The sequence below is a fragment of the Pseudocercospora fijiensis genome (assembly GCF_000340215.1).
Source record: "Pseudocercospora fijiensis CIRAD86 unplaced genomic scaffold MYCFIscaffold_3, whole genome shotgun sequence".
Classification (NCBI taxonomy): domain Eukaryota; kingdom Fungi; phylum Ascomycota; class Dothideomycetes; order Mycosphaerellales; family Mycosphaerellaceae; genus Pseudocercospora; species Pseudocercospora fijiensis.
In genome coordinates this window covers 5,767,302-5,779,864 of record NW_006921534.1, presented here as the reverse complement: position 1 = coordinate 5,779,864, position 12,563 = coordinate 5,767,302, and the positions used below count along the sequence as shown (strand labels likewise).

Genomic DNA, 12,563 nt, shown 5'->3' with positions numbered 1-12,563 from the left:
CGGCTGAATCTCAAACTTTCATCATAACGCTCATGTCTCTTCCCACACTCCCCCTCATCGCCTACAAATTCCCACTATCCTGCATCGTCAACTGATAAGCACCTCATGGCGTAGTCGTGCACTCAAATGGCAACCTTGGCGGGCTTGGTGGCGCGAGTCGAGATATCGGATCGGATCGGATCGGGAGATGGCCAGGGCGTGTGCTCAACTCTAAAAACTCCTGCGTCGTCATTGCCTGGTCTGGTCTGCGATACACGGGGTGAACACAATAATGGCTTCACACGATCGGTTGGACAGTCTCCGCCAATGGTTCACCAACCACGGAGGATATCTGAATCCAGGCGTGAGGATTGAGTACAATGCCGAGCGAGGGGTGCACTGTCGCGCGGCTTCGGATCTCGCGCCAGACTCGCGCATATGCACCGTTCCACACTCGCTCGCGCTCTCAAGTCTCAATGCGCTTGTCGACGACAGCTTCGCGGTCTTCAGAAGTCGCGGACTGTCGCCTCAGGCCATGGGCTACTTCTACCTCATGCATCACTTCCTTCACAGCGAGGAGTCATTCTGGAGACCGTACTTGGACACCCTGCCGCCTCCGACCAGCGAGCATGGAACACCCTTCTGGTTCGATGCGGATGACTTGGCCTGGCTAGAAGACACCGATGTCTTCTTCACCTACAAAGCCCGCCTTGCGATGCACCAAGGAAACTATTCTACCGGCACAGCCATGATCAGTAAAGCCGGAATAGACGTCACGCCGTACAGCTGGTGAGTGGCTTGCAGCTAAGGTAGGTGAGACATCCTTTTGATTCTTCTTTCAGGCAACTCTACAAATGGGCTGTCACAATCTTCACCTCCAGGAGTTTCTCGTCACGAGCATTACACCCACACGACAGCAAGTATTGGGCTGCATACAAATCAGGCCCCGACGGCAGAAGGCAGACGGTCTTGCTCGACCTGTCTCGCGCTTCTTCCGAGCATCTGGACTTCCCAGTCTTGTTTCCCGTGCTCGACATTCCCAATCACAGCCACGATGCGAAAGTCGATTGGACCTTTGACCCTGGCCTTTTCACAATGGCAACGACTGATGGCGCCGAGACTGGCTCCGAAATTCTCAACAACTATGGCCCAAAGGGTAACGACGAGCTACTACTAGGCTATGGCTTCTGCTTACGAGATAATCCGAACGACAAAGTCCTCATGACGCTCAAGCCGCCATCCGACCGCCTGCAGCACGACATTCGCCATGTTCAGCCTGGCTACTTTGATACACAGGGTCAATGGAGCAGCGAGAGAGCAACCTTCGGCCTCAAGCGCATAAGTGCCCATGAGCCATCTCCAGCCGACGTCTTCCAGCAATTGCCAGCACCTCTGTTAGAGCTCCTGGCGTACATGATCCGCTTCGAGCGGCGACTACCTTTTGACTTCATTGATCATCCACGGCAGTCTCTCATTGACGACACCAGCACTAGCAGACACTATCTGCCTCACATCACCCGCATGATAGTAACGTCGATGGCGCCAAAGCTGCAAAAGCTGCAATCGAGCACACCGGATCGTCCACCCTTGAATGCTAGACAGCAGCAAGCACAGATCTATCGTAATTCACAAATTGAGATATTGGAGTCCGTAATCGGCGGCCTTCGAGACTATCTACGCTCACTGCTCCTCACTGAATTTCCTCATCCACAGCCTCTACCCACCGGACCATTTATCACGACATTGGACGGGCTACTGCAGTTGCTCGGGCGACACAGTGTCGAGGCTGCCCGGGCCTTCGTTGATGGCATCGTGGCCAATGCTGGTACACCAGATCTTAGTCAGTTGCGGGAAGCTGGATGGGAGGAAGACATGTTCGTGTTGCTCATCTGCTATTGTCAAATTGCCTTTGGCTTTGAACTACCAGAGTATTGCCAGGGCACCAAGGTCAACGTCGAAGCGGAGCTATTGGCGCAGGAACTGGAACAAGCACGGGATCTTCTCAGTCTTGTTGCGACAGCGAGACAAGCGGTCCCTGCACCTGACAGTATATGGTCCAGCGATCAGTGGACTGAACAGTTTGTCGCTCAAGTCGGTGGCAGGATGTTGATTCATGAAAGCTTCATGATGATGGTACCAGTTGAAGGTCAAGAGGTGGCGAGACCGGTGCTTTATGTGTTGGGCAGTCGAGCGCAAGCCCATGATCAGCACACATAAGAAGAGCCGTCTATGACAACCGTTCTCAGATGAAAGGGTTCCACGGACAGGGATCGCCCTTTGTAGGCTGGCCTGGGTTGCGGTTTCTCCAGCATGGAAGATGCCACAGAAGGCCTGCATGTGACCACGGACTCGGTCGCACGCACCATGTGCTTTGTTGAAAGCCAAATCCGTTTGCTAAGTGCTCATGTGTATAATAGTGACATCTCTTGAGGGCCTCATTCACTACGAAGCTTCACAGCCGCCATGTGATGGCTAGATTCGAGTCCGTGCCCTTGCACACATGCAAACAGGGAGGGAGCTCAGACCGCGTCCTCCGCGCTAAACAGTCGCCGTCCTTCTGTATATAAACACTCGACTCTGCATTACACATCCGAGACGCGACATCCGCACCAACCACCTCGTGTGCATATCCACTCGCCTAGCATGCCGTCCCGAAAGCACACCAAGAAAGCCGCAGCAATGCGCACGGAGAGTACCCATAAGGACAAGAAGAAGGACACACCACCTCACCCGATGAATGTCTGCGACGGAGTCTGGTCCAGCATCGTCGTTCGCAAGGATGAACAAGGTACCGACTCTGTTCGGCGCCATGAATGGAACAAGACCTCGCTTCGCCCATACGCCCACTTCAAGAAGCTCTATGGGGAGCGCAAGTTTTCAAAGCCACACGTAAGCAGTCTTAGTAGCTTCTTGTTAGACAACATCTGACGATTTCCTAGTCTTCTCAGCCGATGCATCGGTCGTTTCTCGATCTACCCCCGGAGCTCCGCAACCGAGTCTACAGACTGGCGCTTATCCATGACCCTACCTACATTGAGCTGTCCGCCAAGACAAACCGAGCCCGCGAGAGCAACGGCCATGCGCAGATCTTCCACGTCAAGCGATACCGCCACAAGATCGCCCCGACACTTCGACTGCTCCGTACCTGCAAGCAGATCCAGCAGGAAGCTGCATCCATCTTCTATGGCGAGCATGAGTTTCGGTTCACTAGCGTTCGAGGCTTGTATATCCTGGAGCGCTTCCTCTTCACGATGGGCACATATAATGTGTCCTGTCTTCGTAAGATTGCCATGCATATCACTATTAGCGGCAACACGGAAGACAACTTCAAGGAGAACCTCGGAGAGTCAAAAGGCACTCTGGCATACATGACTCGCGTAGTCCACAACTGGGGTCTGCGTCGCCCTCACTACAATTGGGGAGGAGATCTCTGCGAGGAGCGCGTCAAGTCGACGTTGGAAGAGCACGGAAAAAACCTTGCCGAGTTCACTCTGATCATGCCAGACACCTTTACGCCGGCTCAGCCCATTGACGATCCATTTCCGTACTTGGATTACGACTTCCTCCTCGATCCAGCTGCATTCCAGAATCTCAAGGTTCGCCTAGTCCGACTCCACGGTGGCTTTGCCTACTACCTTCCTAACGGCGACTCTAACGTCGACCTCTCGAACAGCTATCGAGACTTTGTGCTGCCATATCATCTCGACACCCGCAAGTGGGCCCGACGTATGGGATATGAGGTTTTCGATGTGGCGTACGATAAGTTGGGTCGTTGGCCAGTTGAGTTGAAGAATGGGGAAGAGATCCGCGAGATTGAGGGAGATGACGAAGAGGCTGACTGGTTGGCGAGTCCTTATTGAGATTCTGGGTTTCTTTGCAGAATTCTCAGGACGAGAGTTGCAGACATGAAGTGGAACTACGCGAAGAAAAGCAGAACCGCTTCGCGTATCTACAGCTGCTGACAGCAGAGCGATTGAGACGCTGCGCTTCAGGTAGCAATTCTTGCATTTCGGTTTGATGTATTTTCTCGAGAGCTTTGCGACTTGGTAGTCTTCGCAAGAGGCCATCACGAGTCGATAAGCGGCAAACCTCTGTCGTAGACCACGTAATCATGACTAATAACTATCCCTCATCCTCTCTACTACATTCAAAACCAAGGCTATTCAGGTGCGTTATTGCTTGCTACGAGCACAATATGTTTGCTATGTTTGCTGTACACTTACGTGTATAATAGTGTCGTGTCTTCTGAACTACGTTTCACGCGCGCCAAGTCGTCACAAGATCAAGGCCCGTGCTAGCACATGCAAATGGCGGGAGCTCGGACCAAGCTACTAGCGCAATCAACCTTCGTCTCACTTCCTATATAATCACTCAACCTTGCGCTACCTACACCTTGCAATAGCAAGATTTACATCAACTACCTTAACTACAATCACAGTCGCAAGCATACCAATAGATCGACAACAATGTCCAAACAGGCCAGAAAAGCTCTGCAGGACTCGAATGCGCCACAGCCTCCGATGAATGTCTGCAACGGAACCTGGACTAGCATTGTAAGGAGTGTCGACCCCGTTGGCGCGGTGTCGGTCAAGCGCTACGAGTGGGATCGCACTTCCCTCCAACCCTATTCCAAGTCCCGCAAGCTATATGGCGAGCGGAAGTTCTCCAAGCCGCACGTAAGTCATTGCTCGCATGTCGGAAACAATCAAACACTGACATACTAGTACTACAGCCTGCAAAGCCACCAGCTATATCCTTCCTCGACCTGTCACCAGAATTGCGCAATAAGATTTATGAGCTTGCGCTCGTCCTCGATCCAGCTTACGTCGAGCTCTCTGCTAAGACCACCGTCTTCTGGGAAGGCAATGAAAAAGCTCGCGAACATCATCTGAAGCGGTATAAGTATGACATCCAGCGCCGTCTCCGCTTTCTCCGAGTCTGCAAGCAGGTCTACGAGGAAGCATCACCCATTTTCTACGGCCAGAACGAGTTCCGCTTCACCAGCGTCAAGGGATGGTATGCACTTGCCACCTGGCTTGACCAGATTCGCCCACGCAACCAACGTCTAATCCGCAAAATCGCCATCCATGTTCCGTGGTCCGGCAAAGTCCACGACTTCAAATCCAACGACGAACCCGAGTCTTGGATATGCAGCTCACCATCCTCACTGAGATGGGACTCAAACCACGAAAAGGCTGGAAGCAATTCAACCAGCTCGCGAGCGTCAAGCGCGTCAAACAGATTCTCGAGAATCATGCTACGCTCAAATCCTTCAATCTAGTGATCCCAGATAGTTTCCACCCAGTCTACGAAACACACGTCTACAACTACGACGGCGGTTTCTCTGATTCTGGCTTTGTTTTGGACAAGAGAAAATTCGAGGGCCTCCAAATCAAGCTTATCACACTTCAAGGCAAGCTTCGTTGTGCAGTGGGAAGGTCAGATCGATCCGGTCTTCGAGCGAGCTTCAGTCTTGGCTACACATCCTCCAATCCGCCGTATGGCTAGGCAGGAAGGGATCGAGGTCGAGGATGTGCTTTATGACAAGCTTGGATATTATCCAACTCCAAGTAGTGAGGATCGAGAGGTTCTGCAGGTTGCTGAGGATGATGATCAGTCCTAGAGACGATATCGGATGCAGGGCTTTTATCCATCGCGCTTACCAAAGGTTGGACCACGATTGCTGTGAATTCATATTTCGCACTGCAAGAAGTCATCATCCTGAGCGTTTCCGCTTGGTGCGAGATTAGGAGCCAAGGTCGGTCGCATCGAAGCTGATAGTTCTACCTGCGGAAGGGACTTTGCCACAGGCGTTCGAATCGAAGTATTATATTCTAGTCGCATCTTCTATAAAGCATCCATGACACTACGTTTCACCAACTTCCACAATTCCACTTCATGCCTGTTGTTTTCGTTTTTTTTTTTCGTTCCGCAAACCTCTCAACACCACCAATATCTCCCTCAACTCCTCCACTGCATTCCATAGTTTCTGTCCTCATCTGCACACCGCTCGCCCCATCCATGTGCCGATACCAAAAACAAACACAGTCCCTCCTCGCCAAGTCATCCGTCTACTGGACGTTCCGAAATGGTCAACGTCGTACAAAAGATTTCTTCTTTTAAATAGCACACACATGCCCCAGCCACACAAGCCAGCTACGGAAGAATAGCACAGAATTCTTAACCACGTTTGGAATATGCGAATGACCCGCGCTCCAGTAGTGAACAAAAAAAAATTACTCTCCAGCTCGCACAGTACTCGTCACACACATCTCGTACTCCCGGCCCGACCGATGCCGTGAGCGCCCTTCACTCATGCCAAGATAAAAAATTTTTGTTTTCTATAAACAAAAGGCGTTGGTTGTGTAAAGTTCGCGATGCAGCTCGGAATTTCGGAGACAAGAAGAAGAATCGACGTTGTTTTACAAATGTTGTGATTTAGAAAGACATTTCTGAAACTCTTACCACACACACACACACACACCAACCCTTGTTAGGCACGAACGAACGTTCATCACGTCACATTTATTTTAAAAAAAAAACCACAGCCGCTGCTTGACGACAGAACCGCAAGCTCGCAAGAAAAAAAAATGGGTACAAGATCACCAACCGCAGAAAGAATATCTCACCTCTCCCACCAACGCGGAACACTGTGCCAAAAACTCGCAGCGACAGATATCAAGTACCTCGACCTCGGACTGGAATACCATGCGCTACCCTTACAACTCCGATCGAACATCTCTTCAACCGAGCAGAAAGATTGTCTGAAAGCTTTTACGATTTCTTCAGAGCACGACCATGATCCGGACCTGATAGGATATCTTGTCGACATGCGAAATTTGTGTCGAGTGGCGGAAAATAATCTCGAGAATTTCGATATCGAAGATGCGGAAGTGGCGTTGCAGACGATGGGGGAAGTGTTAGAGGCTTTGGCTGATCAGCTTGTTGCTTTGAAGAAGTGTGTGGATGTGATGCATCGACGGTTTAGTGAAGCGTTGGATGCTGGGGCGCAGTTTGAGGATGGTGGGGAGTATAAATTGGCATTGCGGCCTGAAGATGGCGCGGAGAAGTTTCGATTGTTGAGGGACTGGTTGCTCGAGCTGCCGCAAGTGCAAGGATGGCTCAGAAGTGGCGCTGTGATGAGTGAAGATGAGGCGGTGATGATGGCAGTGAGCGCTGGCAGAGACGGTAGTGAGGTGGCAAGTCAAATGAGCTTAGACTGGAGTGAAGACGAGAGAGTGCCGGCGCGCAGGCGAAAGAGCTGGCGGCGAGGTTCGGAGCGCGAGGTGGGAATGATCGAGCGGCGGTGATGCGCGGTGTCCGCGTGCTTGCAGCTCGTCTGCAAAATGGTCAGTTCGGCGGCGGATGCCGGCAGGATAGCTTGACTTGGAAGAAGTAAGACTTACCATCTGGTCATCGCCCGCCGGTTACCATATTCGTGCTCTCAAAGTCCTTTGTCGTGCTCCGATATTCCATTGGAAGACTGCGTACATGCGGATTTGGCTGTCACATGCAGGTGTCAACTTCACTCCACGCCAGCTGAGTGGTCGGTCGGCTGCGCGTTCATCCACGCGTGTCTGTTGTTGTCACGCTGTCTCAGTCTGCCGCACGAAACAGTCGACAGTCGACTCACCTGCAAACACTGCTTGCTTTCAACGGCTATTTAAGCATCGTAGGCACCAGCATTTGAAAGTTGTTCTTTAGTCCTTCAACAACACAACAACTTCTCGAAGCGCCCACAGCCTGCGAGGCCTTTGAAGCGACACAAAGGCAATAGATAGCAAAACCAGCCAAATCCATTCAGCTAGGTATCAGCCAGGATGGGCGCCACGGCCATTTCCAACCAAGACTACTTCTTCGACTCAGACTCCTTCGTGACAGAGCAGCTGTGTGAGCAGGACCTGGGCGCCTACACCGTTGCTGCCGATGAATTCGCCAATGAGTACAAAGCCCTGGGCGAGGCCTACCACAAGCTTCCGCAGTTCATTCGCAGCCACCAGCGAGTGCGTCCAGAGTGGCGAGAGTACTGCGAGATAGCCTTCACGGTGGAGGAGACACGTGAACTTCCCGACATGCTTCAGATTCTTGGGATGCTGGATGAGGAGTTCAAGCGAGTTCGTGCTGCGATGAATTGCGAGGATTTCGGGCTTGCTCGTTTCCGATTGCATATCATCTACTTTCTGCTGCGCGAGGCCGATCACCACGTCAGTGGTCTAGAGTTCGCTCTGAGGATATTCGCTCTGGTGCTGCAGTACACAATGGTGTGGGAAGAGAAGTATCCGGTTTGGGCCTCATCGAGGAGACATATCTGGAACGAGAACAGTGCGCTGTTGAATGGGCTCGCGGCCAAGTGGTGGAAGGCGCTTCCGGAGCACCTACGGAGTGAGTGGCACTGCGATGCGGTCTTCTGACCTAGTACTGACCATGATGTAGAAAGCGGGACCGGCAGTCCCAGTATTCAGTCGACGCTGTTTCAGTCAACACCAGTGCAGACGGCATCGGTCCAGTCGCCAGCCATATCGTCGTCCGAGGCTGCGAAGAAGGAGTTGCCACCACCTAACTGCTCGCCATCTATTCAGTCGCAGTCGATCCAATCTCCAAGAATCAGCATTGCCGACTCTGGTGTGGTATTAGAAGATGAGAAATGATGCTTTCCCATCATTCGGGATAGGACGCAGTTGCGTATCGACGAAGTGACAATGTCACGGCCATTGACATGAAGTATGCAGAGTTCGAGAAAGAAGCGATACTTCCCTCATGCCTTCAATGTGACTGCTCCCACGTTTTGATAATTCGTGATGCTGTACGTGCTTGCCATTGCCATTGCTTGCCGTTCGTGCTTGTTGGTAGTCACTGATCGTGCTCTAGTCCACGTCGGCACACCTTTCTGACAGATCATATTTGCGTGCTGTTCGCCCTTCCACTGTCATCATTAATTTAGTGCGTGGCCAAGGTGATGGTAAGGAGGAGACTACCGACAAGTGTATGTATGGACGTCCAGGAAATGAGACCTCCGCCCTCGGCCACTCCCGCAACGACGACTCGAACACTTGGAGGTTCGACTCTCACATCAATCATCCCGGTTCTTTCGACCAGAACGCACGCCGCATCACTAAAACACTTGGTGGGTACAATCCTTGGTCTCCCGGTGTATGGGAGAAATTGGGTGGCATCATCAAGGTGGCATTGCAGGACTGACGGGGATTACAGCGCTTTTCAGATCCTTCGAGTGTGCTCGTGTGTGGCAGAAGAGCCGGTTTGGCAGCAAGCATTTGGGACAAGATTGGAGTCTGAGGGGAGGCTCGAGCTGAAAGATGGCTACAGCAACTGGTAAGTCTCTTCTGGTGACAGTGAAAGATGGCGGCAACGGCAGCAGCGCGCAGATCTGGTGCGGGCATGAGTGAAGCGGGAGTATGAGACATCTCCACGGTGGCGAGCATTCATCTCGCAGAGAGAACCACGCAGCATCGCTGGTATCTGGCATGGAAGATTGGTCGGCGATGCTTAAGGGGCAAGAATATGGATAATGGGTTGTCTCGGAGTCATACTCTCGATGGCCTGCTGGCGTCGACTTGCCGGCCGGCATGATATGGCTTCATCAGCCGAGACTCGGCATGGACATGTGGATATGCTGACCAGACAAGCAGAATACGCTGGCACAGCCTTTTCACGCTCGTCCCCTCTCTCTGCGGCTCGATCGCCCGACACCGCATCGCCTATCTTCCCAGAGCGAGCTATTCGCCCACTCCCTAAGAGCAGGCTAAAGTCCAAGCTGTCGCCCGAGCAGGTATCGACTCTGGTCTTTCCTCCCGATCCACCGCCCATCTCGCCTGCCCTGAGCTTCAACATACAAGACACCGGGGCGTCGGCGCAACAGCCGCGCCTGACAAATGGCGACTACCACCACCAGCAGGAGCATAGACATCACCATGCAGTTCATCATGATCATTGCACATGTGGCGAGAGTGGGGACAGTGGAGATGACGAGGTAGAATTCGACCACCCAGACTACAGATACGCAACCGCACCGACGCCAAACGGAACTGCATTGAAGCCGGATTCTCTACAGCGGAGATTGCTTGAAGCTTCGCGCGGCTCTCAAAAGCCTCCACCTCCGGGTTCGGCCGCATCTTCAGCAGATGGGTACGAAAGCTTTGAAAATACGAGCAACAAGAAGAAGCGAAAGATTCCTTTATCTGGAGCTTCGAGCATGCACCAGAGCCAATTAAGTGCTGAAATGGCGAACATGGGCATTAGCAGTCCGCAAGAAGACGAAGAGGGGGAGCATGGAACCAACTGTGTGTCTAGTCCTACGGTGCAGTACAGTCCGCATTCTGCGCCTCCTTCTGCTGGCTCTGGTACTGGGATCAGTGGAGCAGGTCGAGGCCGATATGGCAGACAGGATGGCAAGCATCGAAGACCGCTGGGTAGCAACACGATGAACACAGTCAATGGCTATTCACGTGCTCCTGCCCGCGGCGGTGATGCAAAGAATGACTCTGGTAAATTCCAAACCCGAACTGCTGGGTTCAATGAGACTGAGTCGGCTGACGTAATATCAAACACAGATCCCGGCATCGAAAACACCGGCGGAATCATCTCCCAAGCCATCAAGACTGCTGCCGAACAAGGCCCGCTGACACCTTCAGGCAAGGGCAAGGATAACGTGAGCTTGCTGCAGTCTGCAGCCAGTCCTGCGAATTCTGCAACGCCCAAAACCCAATTCACTTTCACATGCGAATCCGACTCTGCTACGAAAATGGTCGACCAGCACACTCACTATCCAGCTGGACCACCCACACCTGCACGAATTGCGCATCCCGGGACAAAACCTGCGCATGGCACGCAGACCTCACCGCCTCTACGACAACAGCCAAACAATGTCGCACGACCACCACCTCCACCTGCGAACACTGCACCACCGCCGGGACAAGCTCAGCAGCAGGCTGCTCCACCTCCCAGACCGAAGCCGAGACGAAACCCTACCAAAGAGTATGCATATCAAGCTTCACAGCGGAAGAAGAATCAGCAATATCAGAATTATCATCATCGTCCCAAGCCTGATGATATGTGGATATGCGAGTTCTGTGAATATGAGGACATATACGGAGCGCCGCCATATGCCATGATTCGCCGCTATGAGATCAAAGATCGCCAGGAGCGTAAGAAGGCTGCTGAAAAGAAGAGGTTGCTGGAGAAAGCCAAGATGAAAGGACGGAAGAACAAGAAGGGAGCAGGAAAGGGCAAGAACAATAATGCCAACAACGCACCTCCTGCTGCGCCAGCCCACCCGCAAAACTACGATCCGAATCTCCCTCCACCTGGAGACGATGAGTACTACGACGACGAGGATTACGCCGAAGATCATTACGAGCCCATTGGTCCTGACGATCAATACCCGCAAGACTATTACCCGCCGCCGGTTCCTACGGGCACTCCTGCACCATCAACCCCAGCAGGTGGTGGAGGCGGAGCACGGGCACACGCATAGCTCTCTGCGGGCATAGTGGCACTCGTGCTGGTCATTTGTCTTCGAATGCTCCTTCCAGGCGCAATCCATCTTGTCAATGGCGTACCAATCCTCTTCGGAATGATTCTTGTCTTCTCGTACGGATGAGTCTTGAATATCGGCTTCAAAGACATGCACGAAAGAGTAGGGAATGGTAGTCATCTGGATAAATTCAATCTTGTACAGCCAACACGCCGTCAGTGCCCGCGGAAAGACTTTGTACATACTCACGCGGTGAAACCTCAACTTTCCCCTTGGGCTTGATGTTGGAGTTGGTTGGAGTTTTAGTTCTTGTACTTTCGGTTTTGCATCCCTGCGTTCCGTATTTGGCATTGCGATTCACATGAATCTCGCATCTCCCTGGCGTTCTATACCTCCACTCTTATCATGGCAACAAGAAGAAACAGCGAAAAAATGAAATAAAGATACTGGAGGAAGTCGAGGCGAGGTGGATGGTGCGTGTGGGTGGAAGGGGTCTGTAGATAAGTGGTTGAAGAAAGCTAGCAATTCACATTGCTATCAATGGCAGTCCCGTTCTGTGCGGACAACATCTCTTTCCTGGATCACTGTGAGCTCCCAGCGCAAGACGAGCAACCGGGATATGTGACTGGGCCACCAAGCCGACTTCTCAAATGAGAGTTGAATGAATCAGGAACGAGAAACTCGGGAAATACCTCTCACGCTGCAAGGCACAACACCAGCAGGGCCTTTGCAAAGCTGGCAGCATAAGCCTGAACGATGGGAGCTTGTTAAGAGATTAAATTTCGAACTTCCTTCCATACGACTCTATGACACTCCTTTCTGAATGTTAAGCCATCGTGGCTTCGCAAAGTTTTCGGTGTCCTGTAAAGGGCGTTTAGATGTTGCCGTTGACAAAGACTCACAATTTTAGGTCGTTGTTGACTTAGACAGTCCGACTGCTAGAGAATTAGGACTTATTAGTATAGTATACTAACGACTGAAATTCTCTTGGTCGATGCCAAGTATCAGCTCCAGAAATTTTAGCACCCGGAATATTATATATGTTATAGCTAAAATATGATTGAAAGGTGTACTTGCTAATATCGTTCATTTC

General features: G+C 52.0%; 7 protein-coding genes across 7 annotated transcripts; 6 read left to right on the top strand and 1 right to left on the bottom strand.

Annotated features, from left to right (window-relative positions):
• Positions 1–271: 271 nt before the first annotated feature.
• On the top strand, positions 272–2,416 carry MYCFIDRAFT_214947 (uncharacterized protein; the record flags this gene model as incomplete). Its single annotated transcript, XM_007927399.1, has 2 exons — positions 272–768; positions 822–2,416. The coding sequence occupies 2 exons, from the start codon at positions 272–274 to the stop codon at positions 2,194–2,196; spliced, it is 1,872 nt and encodes a 623-aa protein (XP_007925590.1). The 3' UTR covers positions 2,197–2,416.
• Positions 2,417–2,622: 206 nt separating this feature from the next.
• MYCFIDRAFT_214946 (uncharacterized protein) lies at positions 2,623–4,101 on the top strand (the record flags this gene model as incomplete). The annotated part of the gene is made up of 2 exons (XM_007927398.1): positions 2,623–2,868; positions 2,919–4,101. 2 exons carry the CDS (start codon positions 2,623–2,625, stop codon positions 3,837–3,839), a joined length of 1,167 nt encoding a protein of 388 aa, XP_007925589.1. The 3' UTR covers positions 3,840–4,101.
• A 344-nt stretch (positions 4,102–4,445) lies between these two features.
• Positions 4,446–5,487, top strand: MYCFIDRAFT_83118 (uncharacterized protein; the record flags this gene model as incomplete). Its single annotated transcript, XM_007926190.1, has 3 exons — positions 4,446–4,655; positions 4,712–4,995; positions 5,088–5,487. 3 exons carry the CDS (start codon positions 4,446–4,448, stop codon positions 5,485–5,487), a joined length of 894 nt encoding a protein of 297 aa, XP_007924381.1.
• Positions 5,488–6,569: 1,082 nt separating this feature from the next.
• On the top strand, positions 6,570–7,289 carry MYCFIDRAFT_195958 (uncharacterized protein; the record flags this gene model as incomplete). Its single annotated transcript, XM_007927397.1, has 1 exon — positions 6,570–7,289. The coding sequence occupies one exon, from the start codon at positions 6,570–6,572 to the stop codon at positions 7,287–7,289; it is 720 nt and encodes a 239-aa protein (XP_007925588.1).
• A 510-nt stretch (positions 7,290–7,799) lies between these two features.
• MYCFIDRAFT_173963 (uncharacterized protein) lies at positions 7,800–9,506 on the top strand (the record flags this gene model as incomplete). Its single annotated transcript, XM_007927396.1, has 9 exons — positions 7,800–8,365; positions 8,396–8,603; positions 8,651–8,815; positions 8,848–8,884; positions 8,921–9,145; positions 9,172–9,220; positions 9,249–9,267; positions 9,294–9,367; positions 9,392–9,506. 9 exons carry the CDS (start codon positions 7,800–7,802, stop codon positions 9,504–9,506), a joined length of 1,458 nt encoding a protein of 485 aa, XP_007925587.1.
• Positions 9,507–9,607: 101 nt separating this feature from the next.
• On the top strand, positions 9,608–11,470 carry MYCFIDRAFT_187826 (uncharacterized protein; the record flags this gene model as incomplete). The annotated part of the gene is made up of 1 exon (XM_007927395.1): positions 9,608–11,470. The coding sequence occupies one exon, from the start codon at positions 9,608–9,610 to the stop codon at positions 11,468–11,470; it is 1,863 nt and encodes a 620-aa protein (XP_007925586.1).
• A 190-nt stretch (positions 11,471–11,660) lies between these two features.
• MYCFIDRAFT_173961 (uncharacterized protein) lies at positions 11,661–12,560 on the bottom strand (the record flags this gene model as incomplete). Its single annotated transcript, XM_007927394.1, has 8 exons — positions 11,661–11,837; positions 11,869–11,964; positions 12,001–12,024; positions 12,056–12,061; positions 12,097–12,162; positions 12,187–12,219; positions 12,259–12,391; positions 12,448–12,560. The coding sequence occupies 8 exons, from the start codon at positions 12,558–12,560 to the stop codon at positions 11,661–11,663; spliced, it is 648 nt and encodes a 215-aa protein (XP_007925585.1).
• Positions 12,561–12,563: the final 3 nt, after the last annotated feature.